This window comes from Pongo abelii, chromosome 8 (genome assembly GCF_028885655.2).
Source record: "Pongo abelii isolate AG06213 chromosome 8, NHGRI_mPonAbe1-v2.0_pri, whole genome shotgun sequence".
NCBI lineage: Eukaryota > Metazoa > Chordata > Mammalia > Primates > Hominidae > Pongo > Pongo abelii.
In genome coordinates, this window is record NC_071993.2 from 341,017 (window position 1) to 368,982 (window position 27,966).

General features: G+C 48.4%; 1 protein-coding gene across 12 annotated transcripts in view; it reads right to left on the reverse strand.

The window, feature by feature from the left end:
- DIP2C (disco interacting protein 2 homolog C) overlaps window positions 1-27,966 on the reverse strand; it is a 407,784-nt gene that overhangs the window by 53,708 nt on the left and 326,110 nt on the right. For 10 of the 12 annotated variants that reach the window (XR_010141456.1, XM_024253580.3, XM_063727460.1 and 7 more), the window contains 7 exons: window positions 27,291-27,400; window positions 25,786-25,866; window positions 18,644-18,767; window positions 17,954-18,075; window positions 15,165-15,276; window positions 14,975-15,084; window positions 11,480-11,610 (listed from right to left, as the gene is read on the reverse strand). Coding sequence is in view for 11 of the 12 variants with exons in the window: in XM_024253580.3 (XP_024109348.1) it covers window positions 11,480-11,610; window positions 14,975-15,084; window positions 15,165-15,276; window positions 17,954-18,075; window positions 18,644-18,767; window positions 25,786-25,866; window positions 27,291-27,400 (790 nt within the window). In the remaining variant the exon portion in view is untranslated. Of the gene's footprint in view, window positions 1-11,479; window positions 11,611-14,974; window positions 15,085-15,164; window positions 15,277-17,953; window positions 18,076-18,643; window positions 18,768-22,645; window positions 25,425-25,785; window positions 25,867-27,290; window positions 27,401-27,966 lie in introns of those variants that run through there. The other 2 variants (XM_054523127.2, XM_063727463.1) reach the window with 2 other exon arrangements.

Consider the following 27,966-nt stretch of genomic DNA (forward strand, 5'->3'; position numbering starts at 1 on the left):
AAAGCCTTCTGAAAAGCAAATACGTACTACAGAATCATGAGGCAGTTACTATCACTTTGAACACACATTTAAGACTACGAAATGCTGTAATGCCGTGACGTCTCTCAGACCTGCGACATCAGCAAACTGGATCCTCTTTCTTAGTAGAAAACACAGGGATCAAATTTCGGTTTAAAAAAAAAAAGTCCAGCTTCAGAACAGGAGCTGGCAAACCACAGACACTTCCTGTTTTTGTAAATAAAGTTTTATTGGAACAGGGCCACCACCACTCATTTGTTTAAATATTGTCTCCAGTAGCTTTGAGCTGAGTGGTCGGACAGAGACCACAGAACCTAAAATATTTACCAAACAGCAATTTAAGAAAGAGTAGGCCTATACCTGGTTTAGAAGACTGACAGCCAGGGTGAAAAAAAGACAATTATGGTAATTAAAGTTAGTCACTCAATCTTTTTAAGTTTGGATTTTTACTTAAAAATGATCCCAACAAATCACCAAACGGAAGAAAGAGAGAAAAATAACCATTCTTTAATTTCACCTTCATACTAGAGAACAGATTTAGAGAAATGAAGAAGTGATAGATTACATATTTTAGTTTATCATCAATTGATGGGGTAAGTGTGGATTTAACAACTTCTCAAAACTACATTTTTTATGGTTTTAATTTTTTTTGTTTACTACTATGAATTCACAATAGATGCCATACATTAAAATAAAATATCCTAGATAAATCACGTTCTAAGATTTAAAATTTAATTAATGGGAACGTTGTGTTGCCCAGGCTAGAGTAGGGTGGTGTAATCATAGCTCCCTGTCACCTCAAACTCCTGGGCTCCAGCAATCCTCCTGCCTCTCCTGAGTCGGTAGGACCACAGGTGCGCACCACCGTGGTTTTTTTTTTTTTTCCAGTGGTAGGGTCTCACTATGTTGCCTGGGCTTGTCTTGAACTTCTGGGCTCAAGCAATCCTCTCTTGTTCCTGCTGTGGCCATGTAAGATGTGCCTGGGCCTCCCAAAGTGTTGGGATTACAGGCATGAGCCACCACGCCCAACCTACACAATTTGGTTTTTTTTTTTTTTTTTGAGACAGGGTCTCACTCTGTCGCCTAGACTGGAGTGCAGTGGTGTGATCTGGGTTCACTATAACCTCTGCCTTTCAAGCTGAGGCCATCCTCCCACCTCAGCCCCTGAGTAGCTGGGACTACAGATGCACAACACTATGCCTGGCTAATTTTTTTTTTTTTTTTTTTTTTTTTTTTTTTGTAGAGATAGGGTTTCATCAAGTTGCCCAGGCTGGTCTCAAACTCCTGGCTTCAAGCACTCCTCCTGTCTTGGCCTCCCAAAGTGCTAGGATTATAGATATGAGCTGCCACAAGAGGCCTACACAAAATTTTATCAGTGAAATAGCACTATGATTAACGATAACGAGTTAGGCCTTGTTAACTACTATGCTATAATACTAAAGCCAGTTCTTTAATGTGGCCAATCTCATTTAAAAATTTTCATAATTGTTTATAAGAGAATCCAACTAAAGAAATGTAAGGAAGTTAGGTTGGCTAACAAAATTTATTTCAAATGGGACCCTTAGTATGAAAAACTACTCTTCAGCAAATGTGACAAAGGCGTTTTTGGGCAATTTTCCATTTCTTTCCTCATTCTCTATTCAAAGCTTGATTTATTCTTTTCAAAAGGACACATAGCCCTCTGTGTCTGTGGGTTCCTCACCCCTGGCTTCAACCATGAATCAAAGATATTCATGAAAAAATCTGCATCTATACCTAACTTGTAGATTTTCTTGTCATTAGTGACTAAACAACATAGTACAACTATTTACACAGCATTTACATTGTGTTAGGTATTACAAGTAATCCAGAAATTATTTAAAACATGAGAAAGGAAGTGCATAGGTGATGTGCTCGTACGATGCCATTTTATATCAGGGACTTGAGCATCCTCGCTCTTTGGTATCTGCAGGGGTCCCAGAACCTATCTCCTCTGTGGACACCGAGGGATGACTTTATAGCAAATAGTGACCTTTTCAAGGGTTTAATCCTTTGAGAACAGGGTTAGGCACATAAGGGGTGAATATCAGGCCTCGAATTATTACTCTGCTGTAAACTGGCCATTTCGTCCTAGTTTTAAAAATTCTATTGTGATAAAACATATGTAACATAACATTTACCATATTAACCATTTTTTTTTTTTTTTCCTGAGACAGAGTCTTACTTTGTCACCCAGGCTAGAGTGCAGTGGTGTGATCACAGCTCACTGCAGCCCTGACCTCATGGGCTCAAGTGATCCTCCCACTTCCCAAGTATCTGGGACTAGAGGCACGTACCACCAGGACCGGGACTAGAGGCACGTACCACCAGGACTGGGACTAGAGGCACGTACCACCAGGACTGGGAATACAGGCACGTACCACCAGGACTGGGAATACAGGCACGTACCACCAGGACTGGGACTACAGGCACGTACCACCAGGACTGGGACTATAGGCACGTACCACCAGGACTGGGACTATAGGCACGTACCACCAGGACTGGGAATACAGGCACGTACCACCAGGACTAGGACTAGAGGCACATATCACCAGGACTGGCTAACTTAAAACATTTTTTGTGGAGATGGGGTCTCACTATGTTGCCCAGGCTGGTCTTGAACTCTTAGGTTTAGGCAATCCTCCTGCCTTGGACTCCCAAAGTCATTTTAACCATTTCTAAGTGTCCCTGGAAGTGGCTTCCTCAAAAATACACATCAGCATTAATGATTTGCTCTGTCAGAACTGTCAGCACACAAACGGGCTTGGGCACCCAGTGTGAATTCCTGGCTAGAGAATTTCAAATATACTTGTGAAAACTAAATATAGCTTCACCTCCCTCCTCATCCCCATAAATAAGAAGTTAACATTAAGAAAACACAAATCTTGACAGCAGAAACAAATAGAAAACCCAACTCATGATTTCCTACTTGCCCTTACCTCACTCAATACGACCGAAAAATGTTGATTAATTGCTGTATTAGCCAAAATTGATTTTTGGCACTGGCAATAAATTCTGCTATGGACAAGACAAACCTACTTAAGAGCAGGTTGCTTATTCTCAAGACATTATTCTCTGAGAATGTTGGGAACCTGAGCTGTTCTTTAGATCTTAACTTCAAAAAGAATAAAAATAGACATTTTGGTAAGTCATATACATTTGCACATTAGCAATTTGATGATTTCGATTATTAACCTGACAAAACATACCAACAACTGAAAACTCTCCTAACTTGGGAATTCAACAAGACAGGTTCACCTCACCTGGGGGTCCTGGGTCATACCCTCTCTGCCAGCAGGCATGCCATCCAGCCCAGGGTCTCCCTACACACTTCAGTTACTGCAGTGAAGCACTTTATTATTTTTTGCTGTTGTTGAGACAGAGTCTCACTCTGTCACCCAGGCTGGAGTGCAGTGGTGCATTCTTGGCTCAATGCAACCTCCGCCTCCTGGGTTCAAGTGATTCTCCTGCCTCACGCTCCTGAGTAGCTGGGATGACAGGCGTGTGCCACCACGCCAGGCTAATTTTTGTATTTCTAGTAGAGACGAGGTTTCACCATGTTGGCCAGGCTGGTCTCGAACTCCTGACTTCAAGCGATCCACCCACCTTGGCCTCCCAAAGTGCTGGGATTACAGGCATGAGCCACCGCGCCCAGCCTATTCTTTTTAAAACACCCATCGGCTTTATTTAGGTATAGTTTGCATACCCTAAGTTTCACTCATTTTAAGCACAGAATTAAATGGCTTTTAGTAAAATTGAAGAGTTGTAAAATGGTCACTACTCTAGAACATTCCCATCACATGAAAGGGATCCCGTGTCCATCTGCAGTCAGTCCCATTTCCAGCCCTAGCCCCAGTCATCACTCTACTTTGTTTTTACAAATTTGCCTTTTCTGGACACTGCCTACCACACATCCACGCTTCCCTCCCTCAGCAGGTGCTTCTGAGCTCATCCTGCGCAGAAGCATCCACCGTGTGGACGTGGCAGGCGTCACCTGTTTGTTCAACTGCTAGCGGACACCTGGATTGTTTCCTTGTGTTGACTGAGGTTCCAGGTAACTTACACCAAGTCTCTGAGTGGACGTTCGCTTTCCCTTCTCCTAGGAGTGCAGCTGCTGGGTCATGCAGCAAGTCTGTTTAATTAAGATCATGCCAAACAGTGGCTTCCCCATTTTACATTCCCACTATCAATGTATAAGAATTCGTTTTTCCACCTTCTTGGCTACTGTTGCTTTGCAGTGTAAGTTTTGAAGTCAGAAAACACGAGCTCTCCAACTTTATTTCCTGTGTTTTCGGTGACAGCATTCTAGTGAGTGTGAAGTGGCATCTCACTGTGGTTTTAATTTACATTTCCCTAATTAATGCTAAGTAACTTTTCACGTCCTTGTTGGCCATTTGTACGTTTTCTTCTGGTGAGATATCTATTCAGATCTCTTGCCCGTGTTTATGTTGCTTGTCTTGTTTGAGTTTTGAGTGTTTATCACATAGGCTGGGTGCAGTGGCTCACGCCTGTAATCCCAGGACTTTGGGAGGCTGAAGCGGGCAGATTACTTGAGGTGAGGAGTTCAAGACCAGCCTGGACAACATGGCGAAACACTGTTTCTACTAAAAATACAAAAAAATTAGCCAGGTGTGGTGGTGTATGCCTGTAGTTCCAGCTACTTGGGAGGCTGAGGCAGGAGAATCACTTGAACCTTGGAGGCAGAGGTGGCAGTAAGCTGAGATCAAGCCACTGCACTCCAGCCTGGGTGACAGAGCAAGACTGTCTCAAAAAAAAAAAAAGAGAGAGAAAAAATTTATTACATAGGTGCTTAGAAGTGCTTCATGAGATTTATAATTTGCAAATATTTTTTTTCCCAGACTGTGGCTTGTCTTTCTACTTAATTGTGTCTTTTGATATACAAAACTTTTAAATTTTGTTCAAGTCCAATTTATCAGTATTTATGTAGTGTACCTTTGGTGAACTCTGTGCCTAACCAAGATTATGAAAATTTACTCCTGTGTTTTCTAAAATTTTTATAATTTTCGCTCTTACATTAAGATCTATGATCCACCTGAACTAACTTAGGTATATGATGTTGAGTCAAGATTTAATCTTTTTTCCTTTTCATGTGAATTTCCGAATTTCCCAGCATCTGTTGTTGAAAAACTCTTTTCTTCATTGAATTGCTTGGGTAACTCTATTAAAAAATTATTTGACCATAAATATAAGGGTTTATTTCTGGACTCTCAATTCTGTTTCTCATATATAATCAGTCTATCTCAGTCTATCTCTATGCCAGTACCACATTGTTTTGGTTACTGTAGCTTTGCAATATTTTTGAAATCAGGAATGAGAAGTTCTGAATTCTCCAATTTTGTTATCCTATTTTAAAACTGCTTTGACTATTGTGGGTCCTTTATATTTCCTTTAGGATATTATCAATTTCTGCCCCCCAAAACCCCCAAAAAATAGCCTGCCAAGATTTTGATAGGTATTACATTGAACCTATAAAGCAATGTGGGGAGAACTACCATTTTAATAATATTGAATCTTCCAATACATGAATACGGGCTATCTGACACAATTTTTAAAAACAGGTGTAATCTTAAAAAATATTTTGAAACAATACCAATATATTCATATGTCTCAGATAAACAATCCTCTATGACAGAAGAAAGCTTTAGGATGAGGACACAAATTATTTGTGTTACTTAACTTTCAAATAATCACAAAGTTATAGAAAAGTTACAAGTACATTTAAAATAATTTTTTCTCCTTCGATTATCTAATGGTGAATCACTGACCTGATGCCTAATCCCAGACATTTCAGGGGGGATTTCCAACAAACAAGTCTATTTTCCTCCATCAACAACTAAGCCATCAAAATCAGAAACCAACACATTCCTTCTGTCCCAGCTCAGACCCTATTCAAGTTTCTCCAGCCATCCCCAATTACATCCTCTGTAGCAAAAAGGTCCAGTTTGCACAGGCACACTGCGAGTAAGTGGTCGGCTCTCAGCTTCCCTCTGCCCAGAGCGAGTTTCTGGATGTTTCCGTGACTCTCACAACACCAGGCTTTGGGAAGATTCTAGGCAGGTGCGTTGTCCAGTCAGTCCCCTAACTTGGGGGCTGGTGTTTCCACATGGGGAGATCCAGGGCAGGCATCTTTGGCAGGAGTATCGCGGATGCGGCTCTCCTCATCCCACCCGCCATGTGCTACGGGCTTCACCATCACTGAGGTTTGCCTGGACCACCTTGTTCAGGCTTTTCCACCATGAAGCCTCTCTTTCCTTTAACTATTTCGTGGATGGCTACTATAGAAATCCTCACTTCTCATCAAGCTTTCCATTTGTTCATCTATGTATCTGAATACTTGGAAAATTTCCTATTTTACTCAAAGTGTTACAATCTGTTGCAATCTTTATTCTTGAGACAGGGTCTCCTTCTGTCACCCAGGCTAGAGTGCAGTGGTGTGATCTCAGCTCACTGCAACCTCAACCACCCAGGCTCAAGTGATCCTCCACCTCAGCCTCCCAAGTAGTTGGGACCACAGGCACACACCACTACACCCGGCTAACTAAAAAAAAAGTTTTCGTAGGCTAGGTGTGGTGGTTCATGCCTATAATTCCAGCACTTTGGGAGGCTGAGGTGGGAGGATGGCTTGAGCCCAGGAGTTCAAGACCAGCCGGGGCAACATGGCAAGACGCCGTCTCTAAAAAAAATTTAAAAATTAGCATCCCTGAGGTCCCAGGATAGCGATGCTTTGGTCAAGGATGGGTCCATGTATGATGGTGGTCTCATGAGACTGTAATGAAGCTGAAAAATTTCTACTGCCTAGAGATGTTGCAGCACACCACATTACTTGCGTTGGTGGTGGTAACTGGTCTAAACAAACCTGTGCTGCCAGTCATATAAAAGCACTGCACATACAATCATGTCTTCAGTTCTGTTTACACGATGAATCACATTTTTTGATTTGCATATGATACAACCTTGCATCTTGGAGACGAAGCCTACTTGGGCATGGTGGATTAGGTTTTTGATGAGCACATACAATTATGTACACAACCTAATACTTAACCATGATGACAAACAACTGTGTTACTGGTTTATGAATTTACTGTACTTTGCTATTTTACAGCATCCTCCTACTTATAAAAAAGAAAGTAAATTGTAAGACAGCCTTGGTGGGTCCTTCAGGAGGGTCTTCCAGGAGAAGGTATTGTTATCCTAGGAGGTGACGGCTCCGTGTGCGTATTGTCCCTGAAGGCCCTCCAGTGGGACAAGAGGTGGCGGGGCAGACAGTGACACTGAACACCCTGGCCCTGTGGAGGGCTAGGAAGCTGTGTGTGTGTGTGTGTGTGTGTGTGTGTTATGGAGGCCTAGGCAGCTGTGTGTGCATGTGTGCGCTGTGGAGGCCTAGACTGGTGTGTGTGTGTGTGGTGGAGGCCTAGGCAGCTGTCTGTGTGTGCACGAGTGTGTGGTGGAGGCCTAGGCCAGTGTGTGTGTGTGTGTGTGTGTGTGTGTGTTGTGGAGGCCTAGGCAGCTGTGTGTGCGTGTGTGTGTTGTGGAGGCCTAGACTGGGGGGGGGGGGTGTATGTGTGTGTGTGTGTGTGTGTATGCGTGTGTGTGTTGTGGAGGCCTAGACTGGCATGTGTGTGTGTGTGTGTGTTGTGGAGGCCTAGACTGGTGTGTGTGTGTTGTGGAGGCCTAGGCAGCTGTGTGTGCGTGTGTGCATGCGTGTGTTGTGGAGGCCTAGGCAGCTGTGTGTTTGTGTGTGTGTTGTGGAGGCCTAGCCAGCTGTGTGTGCGTGTGTGTGTTGTGGAGGCCTAGACTGGTGTGTGTGTGTGTATGTTGTAGAGGCCTAGGCTGATGTGTGTGTGTTGTAGAGGCCTAGGCAGCTGTGTGTGTGTGTGTGTGTGTGTGTCTTGTGGAGGCCTAGGAAGCTGTGTCTGTGTGTGTGTGTGTGTGTGTGTGTTGTGGAGGCCTAGGTTGATGTGTGCACAAGTGTGTGGTGGAGGCCTAGGCAGCTGTGTGTGCACAAGTGTGTGGTGGAGGCCTAGGGCGATGTGTGTGTGTGTGTGTTGTGGAGGCCTAGGCTGATGTGTGTGTATATGTGTTCTGTGGAGGCCTAGGCAGCTGTGTGTGTTGTGGAGGCATAGGCCAATGTGTGTGTGTGTGTGTGTGTGCGCGTGTGTGTTGTGGAGGCCTAGGCAGCTGTGTGTGCACGTGTGTTGTAGAGGCCTAGGAAGCTGTGTGTGTGTGTGTGTGTGTTGTAGAGGCCTAGGAAGCTCTGTGTGTGTGTGTGTTGTGGAGGCCTAGGCTGATGTGCGTGTGTGTATGTGTGTACTGTGGAGGCCTAGACAGCCGTGTGTGTGTGCATGTGTGTGTTGTAGAGGCCTATGAAGCTGTGTGTGTGTGCGCACGTGCACGTGTGTGTTGTGGAGGCCTAGGCTGATGTGTGTGCGTGTATGTATTAGTTTTTAACAAAAGCTTCAAATGTTTTTTAAAATTTAATAGAAAGCAGCTTATAAAGGAGATAAATTATTTTTGTATAGTTGTATAATGTGTTTGTGTTTTAAGCTAAGTGTTTTTATAGACGAGTCAAAAATTTTAAAAATTAAAACGTTGTTAAGGTTAAAAAGTTACAGTAAGCTAAGGTTAATTTATTATTGAAGAACTAAAAATATTTTTGACAAACTTGGTGTAGCTGAAGTGTCCGGTATTTAGAGGCCACAATAGTGTGCAGTCGTGTCCTGGCCTCACGTTCAGGTGCCACTTACTCACCAACTCGCCAACTCACCTGGGCAACCTCCACTCCTGCCAGCTCCAGTCATGGGAAATGCCCTACACAGCTGTTTTTTTTTTTTTTCTTCCACCTTTTACACCATCTTTGTACTGTACCTTTTCTGTGTTTAAATATGTCTCAACATACGACCACTTACCATCGCGTTACCACTGCCCACAGCATTCAGTGCACTAACACGCTGCACAGGACTGTGGACTGGGTGTGTCAGGCTGTACCAGCCAGGTCTGTGTAAGCAAACTCCATGTTTACACAACGAAATCACCCATCTGGAACGTACCCCCATGACTGAGTGACACCTGGCCGCACTGATTTCTAATTCCCCACACGAAGCCGATCTCCCTCTGCTGCTGCCAATTCTTAGAACAAGCTCTGACTACCCCACACTGCACCCTTCCTGGCTCCCACAGCCCACGCCAGGACACCCCTCTGTGGACTCCCCTCCTCCGACACGGGCTTGGGCACCCTGTGCGGCAGCCCACACCAAGACACGCTCCCCACCCTACTACACTCTTAGGAGCACAGCCTGAGGACGAGACCTCCTCAAATTTACAGCCCCAGGGCCTCTTCTGCCTGATTCTCTTCCCAGACCTGCTGAACTGCGTGGGAAAGGGAAGTCATTATTATTTCTAACTTATGTATTAGTCATTGTGCATCTAGGACCCAAGTGCTTTTTTCGTTTTTTAAAGCAAGTCCATTGGGATCTGTTTCTATAGAGATTTTTTTTTAATGGAAAGGTTTATGGCTATATTTATTTACTGTTGCAAGGGCAATCAACGGAATACTGTGATCTCATGACTTCTGAGTTATTAATATTTTGCAGGAAAGATGTTTGTTAAAGTTCATCACAACCTGGACAAACCCTTAAAGAGTCTATTGTTATTGTGGGTTCACACTGAGAACTTACTTTCCCTGCCACAAACACCTTCTCTCTGGTTTCCATGGGGAGCCAGGCTTGGTAAGCCTGCAGACAGGAGGCTTCCATCGGCTGGCTTCAGTTTTACTAGTATACTTTGCCAAATGAAATGCGGTCACCCTACAAGCGCAGTTGTTCAGAACAAGGCCTCTGCCCTTCAGCTTGGCATGTATACCTAAGGCCATGTTCTGAGCGATTTCCCAAGAAAAAAAAATTTACTCACAATGTTATCACATTTTGGATTGAGGCAAAAATCATTAAATATTTCATTTATTCAGTTTTATCTGCTTTCTCAAGAAGCTGAATTGTCCTAATTAGAATATCGGTATTTTTCAAAAATACAGGATTACATTTTAATCCAACTTAATACTATTAAATATTAGTAATACATTAAAAATATTTGTTCCAGAAGAGTGTTGACAGGAGAAAAAAATCTGACTGGGTGCGGTGGCGCACGAGGGCAAGGCGGGCAGATCACTTGAGGTCAGGAGTTCAAGACCAGCCTGGCCAACATGGTGAAACCCTGTCTCTACTAAAAATACAAAAATTAGCACGGCATGATGGCAGGCACCTGTAATCGCAGCTATTCGGGAGGCTGAGACATGAGAATTGCTGGAACCCAGGAGGCAGCGGTTGCAGTGAGCTGAGATTGTGGCACTGCACTTCAGCCTGGGTGACAGAGCGAGACTGTCTCAAAAAAAAAAAAAAGATAAAAGAAAGATCCACTATAAATTTTGAGAAAATTATAACCAATTTCATACTGTAGCGTCTCAGTTTTATAAATATATTAACGTATATTTATTCATAAAATAATATGTGTAAAGAAGATTTATGAGTGAAATTATTTTTATGTTCGTGTTAGCTTTAAAATACCCATTTTAAAAAAAACGGGGGAAAGCAGGCAGATAATACAAAACTGCTAAAATGCTGACACGTGAAGCTGGACGACGGTCACAGGTGTTTATTACTGGACATGCTCTATGCTTACATGTTTGAAAATGCTCCATTAGAAAATGAACTCTGAAAAACTATATGCCCAATGGTAATAGTGGGTATTTATTGGTAACATCCTTTATCAGGTGGTATGATTGTTGCTGGCTTTTCTTCTTTATATTTTCTATAATTTCTACAATGAACATGTATGTATAATCAGACAAAAAAGCCAAGAAACATCCACGTGTTTTTCTGGTCCTTCATTCATCCCATAAATACTTGCTGAGCACCTGTTGTGAGCCAGGCTCTGAGCCGGCTGCTGGGTAGAGTGCCGCACCCCAGGGAACGCTCAGCCCTCGTGGACTCACCTCTGGGCTTGCCCAGCCTAAGCCCTACAGTAACAACTGGGGTGAAGCCTGAGGGAGGTGAGAGCCTGCGATGCCTGCTGGCCCAGCGAGAACCCAGGCCCAGCACCATCGCCAGGTTTTACAGGCGTTAAGAACCAAGCCTGGAGCCTGGGAGTCTTCTGATTGTCAGAAATAAAGGTCTGCAACAGACAGCTCTCCAAAATGCTCCTTCCCTGCTGCAGAAAGTCAAAGTCACCCCAGGTGTTGCTCTTTCCCCGAGAGCCAAGTCCACCAGGAGAGGGAGAGGGAGAGGTAGAGGGACAGCAGTCAGCCCCAGGCCTCCTCTGGCAGGGGTGGGGGGGGGTGGGGGCAGTGCTTAGGTTGCCTGGCTGGGTCTAAGGTCTGGAGAGAAAGGTGCATGATTTTTTTTTAATGTAAAGATATAGAAAGGAATCTTACCTGCAGAGGCACCAGAGGACAAATCCCAGTCCACAGTAAGGGTCCAGGCAGATGGCCACTTCTCTAGAGGGGTAAAGTTCACACTGCAGCTTAATGGAACGGCAGAAGGCACTAGTGGCTGCGTGAGACATCTGCAAAATACAAGGCTGTGTTAAATGCATCGGACCTGACACCCTCAGACACCGTGAGAAAACAGGGCTGCACTGAACGCAAGTCTGTGTTAAACGCATCGGACCTGACACCCTGAGACACCCATGAGAAAACAGGGCTGCACTGAACGCAAGGCTGTGTTAAATGCCTCGGACCTGACACCCTAAGACACCGTGAGAAAACAGGGCTGCACTGAACACAAGGCTGTGTTAAATGCGTCGGACCTGACACCCTAAGACACCGTGAGAAAACAGGGCTGCACTGAACGCAAGGCTGTGTTAAAGGCGTCAGACCTGACACCCTAAGACACCGTGAGAAAACAGGGCTGCAGTGAACACAAGGCTGTGTTAAACACATCGGACCTGACACCCTAAGACACCGTGAGAAAACAGGGCCGCACTAAACACAAGGCTGTGTTAAATGCGTCAGACCTGACACCCTGAGACACCCAGGAGAAAACAGGGCTGCACTGAATGCACGGGACTTCATACCCAAGGATACCTACAAGACAATAAAGCCGCACTAAATGCATGGGGCCTGACACCCAAAGACATCTTTAAGACAATAAGGCCACATGAAATGTATGCTGGCCTGGTGCAGTGGCTCATACCTGCAACCAAAACACTTCAGGAAGCCAAGGTGGGATGGTCACTTGAGCCCAGTTGTTCCAGGCTGCAGTGAGCTATGATTACCGCTGCACTCCAGCCTGGACAACAGAGTGAGACCCTGTCTCTTCAATAAATTTTGAAGAACAAAACCCAAAAAACAACAAATGCACGATACCTGGCCCCAAAGGCCCAAAGCTGTTTTTAGGACTGGCGACGACTGTCACCAAGCTGGGCTATGTTGTGTCTGGGGAATGTGAGTGGCTGATATTTTCACTGGAGTTCTCATTTTCAATGAGTAAACCTCACTCAGAACTGCTGGTCCTCCAGGACCTAGCAACTCTAGCTATTGAAATAGTGCATTTGAACAGCAAGTCATGCAGGAAGGGGTTCTCGTGTGACCCACTCTCTAACACACTGTCCCACAGGTAGGGGAGGCACCACGGCGCATTCCTCTGCTGGTCGAGGCCCTGCCTTATTCATGGCTATCTCCACGGCTGGACATAGCCTCTGCTGTGCAGCATGTGGCCAGCAAGACCTGCTGGGTGGCTCAGCCGTGTTAATGATCAGAAAGTGAAGGCTCACAGAAGTTAAAGATTTTGCTGCCTGTGACATAAGTTAGAGCTGGGAGTTAGAGCCCAGGTCCTCCTACACTCCAAGGCCCTTCACCATCTTCCACCATCCTGCATGGAGATGGTGGCTCAAATCCAATCATCCCATCAAGACCAGACAGTGAAGAGCTTCCGCATCTTCCTCTTCCCTAATCCCTGTAATAGTCCCCTACAGTCCGTGTGTAATGTCAATTATTTTGAAATACAATAAAATATATTAATAAGATCAATTTTCTCACAGAAGCTTTCTAGCCAAACAAACCTCAGAGGAAAAAGGAAGTCAAAGCAACATAAAAAATGGTCTGATTTTTGCGGTTTTAAAACACGTCACAGCTGGGCGAGGTGGCTCACGCCTGTGATCCCAGCACTTTGGAAGGCCGAGGTGGGCACATCACAAGGTCAGGAGATCGAGACCATCCTGGCTAACACAGTGAAACCCCATCTCTACTAAACATACAAAAAATTAGCTGGGGGTGGTGGTGCGTGCCTGTAGTCCCAGCTACTCAGGAGGCTGAGGCAGGAGAATCGCTTGAACCAGGAGGGCGGAGGTTGCAGTGAGGTGAGATCGCACCACTGCACTCCAGCCTGGGCAACAGAGCAAGACTCCATCTCAAACAAACAAACAAAAAAAACATGTCACAAGTTGATCTGAAGTAGAATGTCACCAGAGCTAAACTGTAAAGGGACCAGCACAGAGCCTTGTAGTAACTGGAGAAATCCAAATGCCTGGCTCCCCATCATTCATTCATCACTCCAGCAAGAGGAGAGAACTTGGAGGTGGGAGTCCTCCCACTGTAAAACGTTCCATCACTATTGGAAGTTCTGCCCGAGAGAAGGTTTCATAACTGTTTTACTATATTCATTCCGGGTAATGTAGAATTATTATAGAATGTAAAATGTAAATAATTCTTTTTAGCTTGCTTTTAAGGCAAATTTTTGTTTAAAGGAGAAATGAGACTGAATTTATAAAACATCCATCCAGACTCCTGCCTCCCTGGATTAGGAGTTAGTCAAATCCTGCCTCCTAAAATTACCCACCCACTCAGATCAGCAACTAGAGCAAGCCTGCCCTGAACTGCTGCTCTGTGCAAAGCACTATTTCTAGGTGGAGAATTGAGTTCTTCAGCTTAGCAAATACTAAATACCGAGAGCTTGTGATCAGGCACTGTGTTAAGCGCTGGAGATGAACAGAGGAGTAAGACACGGCCCTGCCCTCAGGATCCAATGGGAATTCAGAGACGAACGCATGGACAACCGTGTATGGAGTGTAAGAGAGGGTGCTCCCAACACCCTGGCTGTGGGTCACAAAGCCAGTGGGGCCTTCGCAGTACTTCAGCAGAGAAACAGGAATTGACACCAGTTAAAGAAAAGCAGTCAAGAAAGTTCTGATGATCTACTCTATGTGAGATGCTAAGACTATAAGCAGGCCATGAAAACGGTATGATTGGAAGCAGCTGCTTCTCTTTTGGCTATGCCAGCAGGAGGGTCACAGCTAACTTCAGACCACAGTGACTAAATCACCTTGATCTGAAAACATTTCTTTTTAAAAGCTTTTGAAAAATTATTTTGTTTCATATTGTAGCTATTTTGGTATTCCACCTCAGTTCTACTAAGAGGTGGATGGAGCGTGAGAACTGTGCGAGGCAAAGCCAGCTCACCCATCAGACCCACAGACGGGGGCAGAGGGCGCGCAAGGCTGCGAAGTCCTCAAGGGCGGGGCGGTTTGCACGGCACCTCGGCGAGGGCGGCATCTGAGCTGAGAGGGTCATGATGATTTCTAATGGAGCCCAGGTTAAAACGCTAGAAAGTGCAGTATGCAGATATTTATCACAGAGCGTTCGGATTTGAGAACCAGCAAGAGAGAAAAACATTCGCAGTGTTCTACTGTCGGCTACTGAGACTGTGTTCACATAAAAACATAATTGGGACATTTGGACAGAATCAGTCAGCCTGGTTAAGGATGGAAATGGTCATACGTGTCATACTGTGAATGAAACACATATGTATACCTCTTTCCACATCTCAGAGTCTGACTACACGAGAGGCGCTGAGAGTCAGCACGTGACCTGCCACCTCCAGCATGCTCCGCAGTGGCCTCCGTGGCCAACTCCCACAGCTACCCCGCTCACCTTTACGCCAGCTAGCATCCCAGTTGTGGACACGCTGAAGTCGAGATATGCAAGGGTGTCTGGGTTGCAAGGTTTGCAGATCTGGGCAGGCCGCTTCTTTGGCAAATCATCTGGAGAGGAACACGGCTATCAGCAGACCCAGCCTGAGCAAGGCCATGAGCAAACCACCTTCTCCAGCTAAAGCACTGACCTGTATCCAGGATGAGGGGCCACGTCCTGACATCGACAGCCGCCGCCGCCTCCCTGGACCGCAGCAACTTACAGATCAGCTGTGTCGTCATCAGACAGGCAGAACGACTCACCTGGCATCAGAGACGGAGAATGGAGCCATGAATGTGGACCCGGATAAAAGCATGCTCACTTCACACGGGTCTCCTGCTCACTATGCACGCTAAAACCAAGTAGCTTTAACGGGCAGATGAGGTTACCGAGCCCTCCTACTGGCTGACGTATATTGTTGTGGAGGCACGGGGGCAGGGTGTGCGGCCTGAAGCTGCTGCATCTGCACTTTCTGGGCCCAGCGCATCCACAGTGTCGTGACCACATGCAGAAAAGAGCTCACTGCTCACACCATTAGATCTGTTCTGGAAACCCCACACATACCCAGACACATCGCGCATAGTTCTCCCGGAAACGTCACACACACCCAGACACATCGCGCAGAGTTCTCCCGGAAACCCCACACACACCCAGACACATCGCGCAGAGTTCTCCCAGAAACGTCACACACGCCCAGACACATCGCGCAGAGTTCTCCCGGAAACCCCACACACGCCCAGACACATTGCGCAGAGTTCTCCCGGAAACGTCACACACGCCCAGACACATCGCGCAGAGTTCTCCCGGAAACCCCACACACGCCCAGACACATTGCGCAGAGTTCTCCCGGAAACGTCACACACGCCCAGACACATCGCGCAGAGTTCTCCCGGAAACCCCACACACGCCCAGACACATCGCGCAGAGTTCTCCCGGAAACGTCACACACGCCCTGACACATCGCGCAGAGTTCTCCCGGAAACGTCACACACGCCCAGACACATCGCGCAGAGTTCTCCCGGAAACCCCACACACGCCCAGACACATCGCGCAGAGTTCTCCCGGAAACGTCACAGACGCCCAGACACATCGCGCAGAGTTCTCCCGGAAACCCCACACACACCCAGACACATCGCGCAGAGTTCTCCTGGAAACGTCACACACGCCCTGACACATCGCGCAGAGTTCTCCCAGAAACGTCACACACGCCCAGACACATCGCGCAGAGTTCTCCCCGAAACCCCACACACGCCCAGACACATCGCGCAGAGTTCTCCCGGAAACCCCACACACGCCCAAACACATCGCGCAGAGTTCTCCCGGAAACCCCACACACGCCCAGACACATCGCGCAGAGTTCTCCCGGAAACGTCACACACGCCCAGACACATCGCGCAGAGTTCTCCCGGAAACCCCACACACACCCAGACACATCGCGCAGAGTTCTCCCGGAAACGTCACACACGCCCTGACACATCGCGCAGAGTTCTCCCAGAAACGTCACACACGCCCAGACACATCGCGCAGAGTTCTCCCCGAAACCCCACACACGCCCAGACACATCGCGCAGAGTTCTCCCCGAAACCCCACACACGCCCAGACACATCGCGCAGAGTTCTCCCGGAAACGTCACACACGCCCGGACTCATCGCGCAGAGTTCTCCCCGAAACCCCACACACGCCCAGACACATCGCGCAGAGTTCTCCCCGAAACCCCACACACGCCCGGACACATCGCGCAGAGTTCTCCCCGAAACCCCACACACGCCCGGACACATCGCGCAGAGTTCTCCCCGAAACCCCACACACGCCCAGACACATCGCGCAGAGTTCTCCCGGAAACGTCACACACGCCCTGACACATCGCGCAGAGTTCTCCCGGAAACGTCACACACGCCCAGACACATCGCGCAGAGTTCTCCCCGAAACCCCACACACGCCCAGACACATCGCGCAGAGTTCTCCCCGAAACCCCACACACGCCCAGACACATCGCGCAGAGTTCTCCCGGAAACGTCACACACGCCCAGACTCATCGCGCAGAGTTCTCCCGGAAACGTCACACACGCCCAGACACATCGCGCAGAGTTCTCCCGGAAACGTCACACACACCCAGACACATCGCGCAGAGTTCTCCCGGAAACGTCACACACGCCCAGACACATCGCGCAGAGTTCTCCCGGAAACGTCACACACGCCCAGACACATCGCGCAGAGTTCTCCCGGAAACCCCACACACGCCCAGACACATCGCGCAGAGTTCTCCTGGAAACCCCACACACTCCCGGAAACGTCACACACGCCCAGACACATCGTGCATAGTTCTCCCGGAAACGTCACACACACCCAGACACATCGCGCATACTTTCTAGTAGGAGTGGCCACTGTGCGGGTCTCCAGCACCACGCCAAAAGGGACTCAGGTGTGGGCGGTACGGGTGCATTCTCCGCCCAAACTGCTTTCCCCTGTAGTTCCTCCTTCTACGAGGAAAATATAGCTGAATCCTCTCAAACTTCTCCAGCTGTAGACGAAGGAAAACAGATCTATACTTTCAAAAAGGAGCAGGAAACTTCTACACCTTGAGGAGAGGGCTTTGGAAAAAGCCCTGCCTCTTCCCGTGGTCGGTCTGCTTGGCTGGGTTCATGGGGAAGCCCGAGGAATGGTGGCGATGCCCTTCTTGGGAGCCGTTTTCTCAAGGGAAGACCCTGCAGAAGCTACCATCCAGCCTCTGCCTCCACACGTAGGTTTACATCTCGCTTCTAGACCTAGACTCTAGGCTCCCTGCTGGTAGAGACCCTGTCCTGTCCTGACCGTTTTACTCCAGACACACCCCGGCTTCCACAGCCAGCAGCTGCCCTGAGAGATGTCAGAGTCTGCGCGCTGCGAGCTCCACACTCAGCTCCAGGCAGGTGGAGGCCCCGACATTCCCAGGCATGTTACCTCCACAATCATCTTGACGGTAGGCAACGTTGTCGCGATGTTCTGTGGGTGCGGGGGACGGACGGTTATTGGCACACAGCCTGCGTACAGGCAACCATAAAACGCTGCTATCAGGTCTATTCCTACACAAGGAGAGAAACATCATTATTGAAGCGGACCACGCTGCTGAGTGCACACTGTCCCTGTCAGCATAAATGCTAGCCTGGGGCAAGTTCAACAGGGAAACCAGCAGCTGAACTTCTCGCAGCCTCCGTCATCCTGGCAGGTTTTGTCAGCTTTGGCGGTCACTGTCATTTACCCATCCTTTCAGACATGAGGTGACGAGGCAGCCTGGAGGTTTAATTTCTACATCATTTTGCTAAGGAATTACCCACCTTTGTAACTGTGAATTTAGTCAAGATTTAGGTACTATTAAGTGAATTACCTGAGGTATCTAATAACACAAACTTGGATATAAAAGTCTTTGAAAACATCACTTTATTGAAGCCTCTAACAGTAGCACATGCGGCTGGTGCCTGTGAGTGGTCGTAGCCAGACACAAACAGGCCAGTTAGCATCCAGCTGGATACAGTGCAGACTCCTGGCCATCAGGCCACCCTCGGCTCAGGCACCAGCAGGTGTAAGGGACCTCCTCGCACTGCGGCTGACCGGCCGGTCATCTCTCAGGGGAAGCCCACGCTGCGCCCGTACCTGGGGGGTAGACCAAGGCCACGTGGTCGCCGTCCTGAAGGTGGCCCCTCTCCATCAGCATCACGGCGATCTTCTCAGCTCTCTTGTGCAGCTGCACGCAGGTCAGCGAGTTCGCTATCGCACCCTGCGGGCCGATCACAGGGACAAGCGCGTAAGATTCCTTCAGCAGAGCAGCTTGCAGAGACAGCGCACGCGTCATACAACTCACTGACGCAAAGCGTACATCACTGGTTTTTAGAACAAGCACAGACCTGTGCAACCAACATGACAGTCAATTTTAGAACGTTTTCAGCTTCCCCCGAAACTACATATACGTTAGAGGTCAACTCCATTTTCTTCCAACTAGGTAAGCAGTGCAGACCAAAGAAGCATCTAGATATATTTAGGGTAACAAGCAATATTTTAAAAAATGATTACATGAATTAAAAAACAGTAGAACAAAAAACCCTGGCAATTCTAGGACTTGTGTCACTGTTGTGGGCAGTGGGAATTCCTAGTAAACCTGCACATCGGAAGACTAATTAAAAATTTTAATTTAGAAAGACCACATCAAAAATCAAGGAAGTCAGAAAGCAAAAAACAAAAGCAACATAAACACACCCTAAAGGAATGAAAATAACTATCAAACGCATTTTCACATAGACTTTAATGTAGAAACAAATAGAAAACATATTTGTGCAGGAAAATAGCTTACACGAGGGCTGTGAGGGAAGGTGAGTTGCAAGATATATACCAAGAAACATCACAAGAGTGTGGGATTCACTGTTTATTGAGACAGCGTCTCTGTCTCCCAGGCTGGAGTGCAGTGGCATGATCACTGCTCACTGCAGCCTGGACCTGCTAGGCTCAAGCGATTCTGCTGCCTCAGCCCCGAGTAGCTGGGACTACAGGTGCCACCATCATGCCTGGCTAATTTAAAAAAATTTTTTTCTCATAGAGATGGGGTCTCCCTACGTTGCCCAGGCTGGTCTCAAACTCGTGGCCTCAAGTGATCTTCCCATCTTGGCCTATTTAAGCCATAAAGAAAAATGTGAATAAATTACAAATTATAAGCATGTAACTAACCAAAACAAGCTTTTCATGAGGACACACTTTACAGTTCTAGTTCCTTTGCAGCATTCTCAGATGTGAAGACTGCTTCTACAGTCATTTAAAAACCTCTTCTTTGCGATCAGATTCTGTCTCCCAGCTATTAACAGGGTGAGGATCTTCCCTCAAGCAGTGGGCAACTGGACTGCAGTCCATGGGGGCAGGAAGACTCCAGAGCCGAAGAGTGACTGAACACCTGGGCTCAGGAATTTTTGTTTTTTGAGATGGGGTCTTGCTCTATCGCCAGGCTGGAGTGCAGTGGCGCGATCTCAGCTCACTGCAACCTCCGCCTCCTGGGTTCAAGCAATTCTCCCGTTCTCCTGCCTCAGCCTCCTGGGCAGCTGGGACTACAGATGCACACCAACACGCCCAACTAACTTTTGTATTTTTAGTAGAGACGGGGTTTCACTATGTTGGCTGGGATAGTCTTGAACTCCTGACCTCATGATCTGCCCGCCTCGGCCTCCCAGAGTGCTGGGATTACAGGCGTGAGCCATCGTGCCCAGCCCAGGAATTCTTATGTGAGTCACAGCTACAAAGATGAATGCGTGAGTGTGGGGATGGAGCGCGCGGCGAGCCTGGGAAGGCTGTCAGGGACCGGACGCTGCGATTCAGAGCGCAGGCGCAGGGAGAGAGTCCCAGAGGGGCTGGCGGAGAGCCAAGTTAGTGCAACAAAGAGGATGCCACATGGACGAACAGTGTCTGGGGCTATTCATCTGCGATGATGGGAAAAGCACGTCAGCCTTCCAGCTCAAAGGGCCCGTGTCAGAAACACGTGGCCGGACACGGTAAGAGTGGAAGAGAATGTCTCAGGAAGCATCAGGATGTGAACACCAGACCCTGACCTCTACCGAAACGTCCACAAGACAGCCGACAAGCCCAGCGAGGTCTGTGGGGAAAGTACACTCTCCCTGAGGACCTCTGGGCCAGGACCAGGGCTGCAAGGAGGCTGCCCACATCACTGCTCGGTGGGTCTTCAGACCCTTCCTGCCGCCTGTGGCTGGTCTCCTCCATGGAGGAGAGGGTTAGCTTACATTTCTCTGAATTTTTTCCTTAATTATTTCCCCATTTAGAGGACACCTAAAAAATAAGAAAACAGAAATTGATTTAAAGTAGAAGAGCCCAAGAGCAGGTGGCGGCAGAGATGGGCAGAGACAACAAGGAACGCAGGGCTGGAGTCCGGGAAATCTCGCTGAGAAGTTAGATTTGGGCGTCTTTGAAACTGGACTGTTCCTCTGAGCATTTACTCTTAGAGGGGCTCCTTGGCACCTGTTCACAGCAACCAGCCCACCGGCTCCTTGCTGCCAACGTCCTCTGAGCTCTTCAAGTGAACATGGGACAGAGACACTCAGCACGGCCAAGCTGGGTGCTGATGGGACCCATTCGGGTCCACCCCGACTCCAGGGACAGGTCTCCCAACAAGGAAAACCAGCACACCACCCATCACCGTGAGCATGGATGGGTCTCAGAGAAAAGCCCTGGCAGAATCGGCTCAGCCCCCGCCCCGCTGAGGGAGGCCCCGCCACTCCACAGCCCATTCTCATGCCAGGCCTGCCTGCAGCTGCAGCAGCAGCAGCAGCACCCAGTCTGGTTTGTTCGGCTTGTGGAACTGTTTCTTCCCCATCTCTGGAGAGCTGAAGCTGATTCCCTATCAAACACCCGCTCCCCTGTCAGATGACAAAGCCTGTGGTTTGCCCACATTCTGGGTCCTGAGATTTGAGAGGCTCAGATGAGACACAGCCAGCAGCCAAGAGTGTCTTTGAAAATGTTGATTCTGGTGCACAGAAATCCCCACCTATGGGTACTTGCAAAGCGTGAGTGTAACGTGCATGCTGTCCTTTATCTTTGATAACCTTGTGAAACACAATTTTCTCAATGCTGGTTGATGTCTTTCAGGGCTGACATAAAAACAAACAGCAAAGCTTCCAGCCACACTCCACGAGGACGGCACCCTTCTGGGGTGTTAGGTCCTGAAGCCAGCTCACAGGATGATTTAAAATAAGTTCCTCAAAAGCCCCTTGAGATAGTGCTGTGCTAGAGACAGGCACACAATTTCACAGCCGGTCGGACGTGAGCAGGCACCCCTCGCTCCATGGCCGGGCGGGGCCACGGGTCACACCAGGTGGGCGCCTTAAAGCCCCTTGAGATAGTGCTGTGCTGGAGACAGGCACACAATTTCACAGCCGGTCGGACGTGAGCAGGCACCCCTCGCTCCATGGCCGGGCGGGGCCACGGGTCACACCAGGTGGGTGCCTTTCTTGCCTGGAAAGGACGAGGTGAATGAACACTGGACCCCACCGTTGGCTGGGAGGGACAGTCACTCCTGGCTCACGTTGCAGGCTGGCAGCCCCAGCCACCTGCAGCAACTGAGCAGTTTCCCTTCTTCCTTGCCGCCTTTCCCCACCCCGTGTGGCTGAACGGGACACGGCTACACCACACGGCAACTCCACACACGTGACACTGTTCCTCAGCCTCGCTCCCCAGGAATCCTAATGCAGCCTCTACCCCAGGAGAAATGCCACCAACTTTTGCTTGCACTTTCCATTTTCCCACGAACTCGGTGTTAAGAATGTGATGCATTCTTGGCGAGTGTCCCATAAAGCAACGACTATTCACCACAGGTAACAGTCGTCATTCTCTGGCATCCTCATCAACATTCACTGGGGTTTCCGTCCTGAAACCCACCAGCTAAGAAGAAGGTTCTAGGTAAAATCATCTCATCAGAGAAATGAGGGCTGGCTTTTCCCCCACAGAAGTGCTGGGAGGCAGCATGACCGAAGGGGCACACAGGGAAACAAAGAGTCTGCCCTTGTCTAAGGAGACACATTCGGTGTCAGTTTCTGTAAACTTGGGACCATTTTAACGTTTCACATTAAATCAAATAACTTGGGAAAAAAAAATAAAAAGCCAAACTAAATTTATAATTTAAAATTCTAAAGAAGGCATAAGTTAAAAAAGGTCAAAAGAGTTGGCTACAAACCCATTGGTTCAACTATTTAATTTTTTTTTGAGATAGAGTCTTGCTCTGTCGCCCAGGTTGGAGTGCAGTGGCGTGCTCTTGGCTCACTGCAACCTCTGCCTCCCAGGTTCAAGAGACTCTCGTGCTTCAGCCTCCCAAGTAGCTGGGATTACAGGCATGTGCCAAGACACCCAGCTATTTTTTTTTTTGTATTTTAGTAGAGACGGGGTTTCACCATGTTGGCCAGGCTGGTCTCAAACTCCCGACCTCAAGTGATCCACCCAAAGTGCTGGGATTGCAGGGGTGAGCCACGGTGCCCTGCCTCCACCACTTTAAATGAGCTTGTGACTAGACAGCCAGCAAGACCGGGCCAAAATCATCAGCAGCAGAAACGTGCATCCTTGATGGAAGCAGTGGCTGGGCGGCCGGTGTACGTGCTGAATGGACACTTACGGTGTGTGGAGTGATTCATCACTGGAATGAATTTCATCTGTTTCTTCTTCCTTTTTAAAATCTTGCTTTTAGAAAATGCGTGATTCCGTATGTGGCGTGTACTGTGTTTCTGTTGGATGGTGCTGAACAGGGAAGCTGATTTAGGTGGGGATGACACTATGAATGCTGTGAGGACGATGCTGCTGCCTTGGTCCGGGCCCAGCATCTCTTGAGTGTGCATACGAGGCAGCAGAGGAGAGGACGACACATGCCTGATCTGATGCTTGGCGCAAAATAACACAAGCGATAGCTCAAGCGTGCCTGCCTCTATGCCCAGAGAGCCTTGGAAACAGGTCACACCTCCAAGGAAAAGACATCCTCAGGCCATGCCTTCCACACAGTCCTAAGTTAAATCACTCATGGCTCTGATCCCTACATCTGGCCCCCATCGGATTTGCAGTTGATCCTAATAAAGCCCTTTTTAGAGAACCTGAATCATTTCCGGGAAACACATTTCCCCCGAAGATCCAGCATCCAGCTATGCAGGTGACCATAGGTGCTCAGGGGCACGGGGCTGTCCACAGGGCCAGATAGACCAGATGCCAAGCCCAGGACCATGGCACCACCCAGCAAACAATCTGAGGGATCTTCCCCAAATCAGGCACAGCTGGAACAGCTCTATTTTCCTCCTCCTGATGGTACATGTTGCCCATGAACGTACCCAAATCATTTCTCAATCTTTGTGTATATGGGGGTCTGCTACTTCTTGAGCTGCCAATCAATACCTCTAGATTACTGGACACACGCTCGTGCAACCCCCACACATGGGAGCAACATGTCAGGCAACATCGGCGCAAGGAGTCAGGGAGACTGAGAGCTGACTCTGCCCCTGACTGCTTGCAGCTTGCGGAGGGGTAGCCACCTCTGTGAGGAAATTAGGGGAGGGAGGAAGCACTTTCAGCAGAAGGGATCTGGGGTGCCGAAGGAGGCTGGAGTTAGTGCTGCAGATTTAGGTCACCACGTTGGAGGTGATTTGGAAGTCTCTAGAGGACTGCCAAGACCACAGGGAAAGAGGAACGAGAAGTCACAGGCAGTTTACAAGAGAAATACTACTTGGAGAGGACAAAGAGTCAGAGAAGTGGAGACGGGCAGGAAATCAAGACAGCACCCAAGGCCGGCGAACCTGGCGATCGGGTTAGCAAAGGGGGTATCATCCATATTCACAGGCTGAGGAAGGGTCCAGTGGAGAAAGATGAAAGATGAAAGATGAAAGATGAAAAGTGGAAGGTGGGCGTTTCAGATACAGGGACCCACAGCAACTCCGGTCCTCAAGATCTCTGGCCCCCACACCTGAGCTGTCAGCGTGTGGCAGGGGCTCCATCACGGTGCCAGTGAACGAGGGCCAGAAGGCGGTGGCACAAACGGGCCTTCCTGGTTTTAAAGCCTCTTCCTGGGAAACGGTCTTGAGCAGATACAGTGAATGACCGACGGCTAGGATCAACTCAGCATCCGTGACAATGTCAAGACGATGAGCACTTCTCTGGCAGAGGAGGAGGAGAGGTTGTTCCTATGAACTAAACCACGTGCAGAGAATGGTATGATAACTGAAACTCAAACCAGAGAGTCGGGGAATAATTTCGTGATGCTGCTGTCATTTCCTTTTGTCTTCAATCCGCTGCTTCGCACACTAAGATTTTGATATTTAGCAATTCTAAACAGCCGTGACTTTTTGAAGAGTTGCAAGTACCTATACTTGTCAAGACGACTTACATTTTTCATCCATTTTTCAAGCTTTATTTCCATGGTAAAAAGTAGTAACAAGCATATTAAGATTTTTGCATTTAATTTTTATTGTTAATAGTATTAGCTTGTTTATTTAATGCCTTACTCTTAAGTACTACTGTGGAATATTTGATGAGTGTGGTTTTCTCATGTAAAGTGTAAATAGGAACTTTAATTACAAAGTGGAAATGATTTTCATTCCTGAGTCTGCAATAAACATAACTTCTGGTGTATAAAAAAGTGGTTTAGGGCTCGGTGTAGTGACTCACGCCTGTAATCCCAGCACTTTGGGAGGCCAAGGCAGGTGGATCACTCAAGGCCAGGAGTTCAAGACCAGCCTGGCCAACATGGTGAAACCCCATCTCTACTAAAAATACAAAAATTAGCCAGATGTGGTGGTGGGCACCTGTAGTCCCAGCTACTCGGAGGTTGATGCACGAGAATCGCTTAAACCAGGGAGGTGGAGGTTGCAGTGAGCGGAGACCATGCCACTGAACTCTAGCCTGGGCAACAGCGAGACTGCCTCAAAACACAAAACAAAACAAAAACTAGTTTAGTAATCAAAATAAAAATGCAAATATCTCATAGACTTACGATTTCTCTCTTGCAGATATCATTAATTACTCATTTTGGGGGAGAAATATTGTAAATAGGGTGCTAAAATATCTGTACACACAAATAGGTGTAAATAACTGCATAAATGGTTACGTTTAAAAGCAATCCCTAGGTACAAAAGTCTCATTAGTCAAAATAGCAAAACATAAAAGAATTCGCATAAGACTGAAGCAAAAGGATTGAAAGAAAGAAGCAGGAGCACTCCCAGGAACCAGGCTAGGCCCCTTGAGGCCAGTAGCCAGGGAACGCCAGCTCTGCGCCTCACCCGACAGTTGAGCAGTGTGTACAGGACGTGGTCCGGGGTGGTCTGTGCTCTCCACTGCAAGACCTCCGAGAGGAACAGGAACTGGAACAGAGCATGGGCATGAGGATCAGGCTGTGTGGTCGGATCAGGCTGTGCGGGCTGAGGTGGGGCAACCTGGATACTCAAACCCATAGAGGCTGTCTGAGTGCTTTGGGTCTTAAAACCGTGTGCTTCTCTGCAGGGAGTCGAAGACATGCATGCTGGGAAAATCCTCGTCACACACGACCACAGGACAAGCAAGTGCCCACAGCTTTGTTCCTGCAGGGACTTAGATTCACAGCACCCGAGTCAGAGTCACAAAGCAAAGGGCTGGTGCTGCACCCTGGTTTGAGAAGTTTTCTGAAAGTCTGCCCAAGGATGGGAACCATTTCCCTCATAGGCAGGAGCAGCCTGCACAGAAATCCCTTCTCCTGCGGCTTCCAGAAGATGCAAAGTGGATTTTGGTGGCTACAGTGAGAGAATCAGATCTATCTGGTTTTAAAAAGCGGAATCTAACAAATTTAGGTTTCTAGAATGGCCATACCCTGATGGCATGTGTGCTACTGATCTGGTCCACAGTAAAAGGGGCAGCCTTATTTCACATCAGGGTACAGAAAAACCCACAGATGAGGCTTCATCCGTTTCAGCAACATTTCATGGCGCTGATTTTGCCCCATTTCCTAATGGGCCACACAGAAGGGGACACTTTTGGCTGCGGGAAACAGGACTTCTGGGTGAACCCTGAGCATTCTCAAGGCCGAACGGTTCTAATGGGGACCGTGGACACACACGGCACAACGTGCAAAGTCTGGGCCTCGAGAGTTTCTCCCATGGCTTCTAACGCCACTGTCAGGAGGCCTGGCCCCCTAACCTGGGGTTTGAACTGCTTCTTAAGAGTCCAAAGAGCACAGGACAGAAGCCTTGCTGCAAGCTGCTGTGTGCAGGGTGGGCTTTGAATCCGGGCTGGTGGGGAAACTAGAAAGGAGTAGTTCGGGGGACCGTGTGCGGGACAAGGACTGCCAGACATTTGCCTCATTCCTGCAAGTCATGGGATCGGACACCCCTCACCGATTTCTGCATCGCTGTGACATTTTCTGAAACTTTGTATCTCCTATAAACACATTTTTCTTAAGAAATTATATGGTCTGTTGCAGGAGAGGACAGGTAGAATAAAGGAAGATCCGCAGTAGTGGTCCACCACCAGCGACGACGTCAGGGACGGTCGGGGAAAGTCGGGAAAGTCGGGGACAGTCGGGGACGGTCAGGGAAGGTCGGAGACTGTCGGGAAGGTTGGGGAAAGTCGGGGAAAGTCGGGGAAAGTTGGGGAGGGTCGGGGACGATCGGGAAGGGTCGGGGGCGGTTCGGGGACGGTCAGACACTGTCACGGACTGTCGGTGAAGGTACGGGACGGTTGGGACGGTCGGGGAAGGTCGCGGACTGTCGGGGATGGTTGGGGACGGTCAGGGAGTCAGGGACCCAGCTCCTACCTTCCGCGCCTGGTCGTTATCTTCGATCTGACCCAGGTCTCTGCCGCTGGCCTGGGCAATTCTCTTCCCAGAGACCAGGTTCCCCACCATCACAGAGGCGGGGCCGATTTCTAGAAAGAAACAGAGACATGGCCAGGAGGAAACAAAAGAGAAATTCCTTCAGACTTGACCTCCCACTTTGGTGAAGACCTTACTCTCGGAAAACTTCTGGAAAGACCTGGCTTGGAATAAACCTTCTAAGAACAGAGATTCAACGAAATCAAATGATTGTAAAGGGGAGTGTAACAAGCCTTGGTCAGGAGATGGGGGATGGGAGAGGAGATGGGGGATGGGAGAGGAGATGGGGGATGGGAGAGGAGATGGGGGATGGGAGAGGAGATGGGGGATGGGAGAGGAGATGGGAGAGGAGATGGGGGATGGGGGGGATGGGAGAGGAGATGGGGGATGGGGGGGATGGGAGAGGAGATGGGGGATGGGGGGATGGGAGAGGAGATGGGGGATGGGGGGATGGGGGATGATGGGGGATGGGGGGGGGATGGGGGATGGGGGGGGATGGGGGGGGGATGGGAGGGGGCAGAGCCGGGGGAGAAGCAGAGGAAGCAGGAAGAGTAAAACAATGTTTACCAAAAGAATTGCGTGTAAAATAATGATGACATGATCAATTTGTGCCTAATCC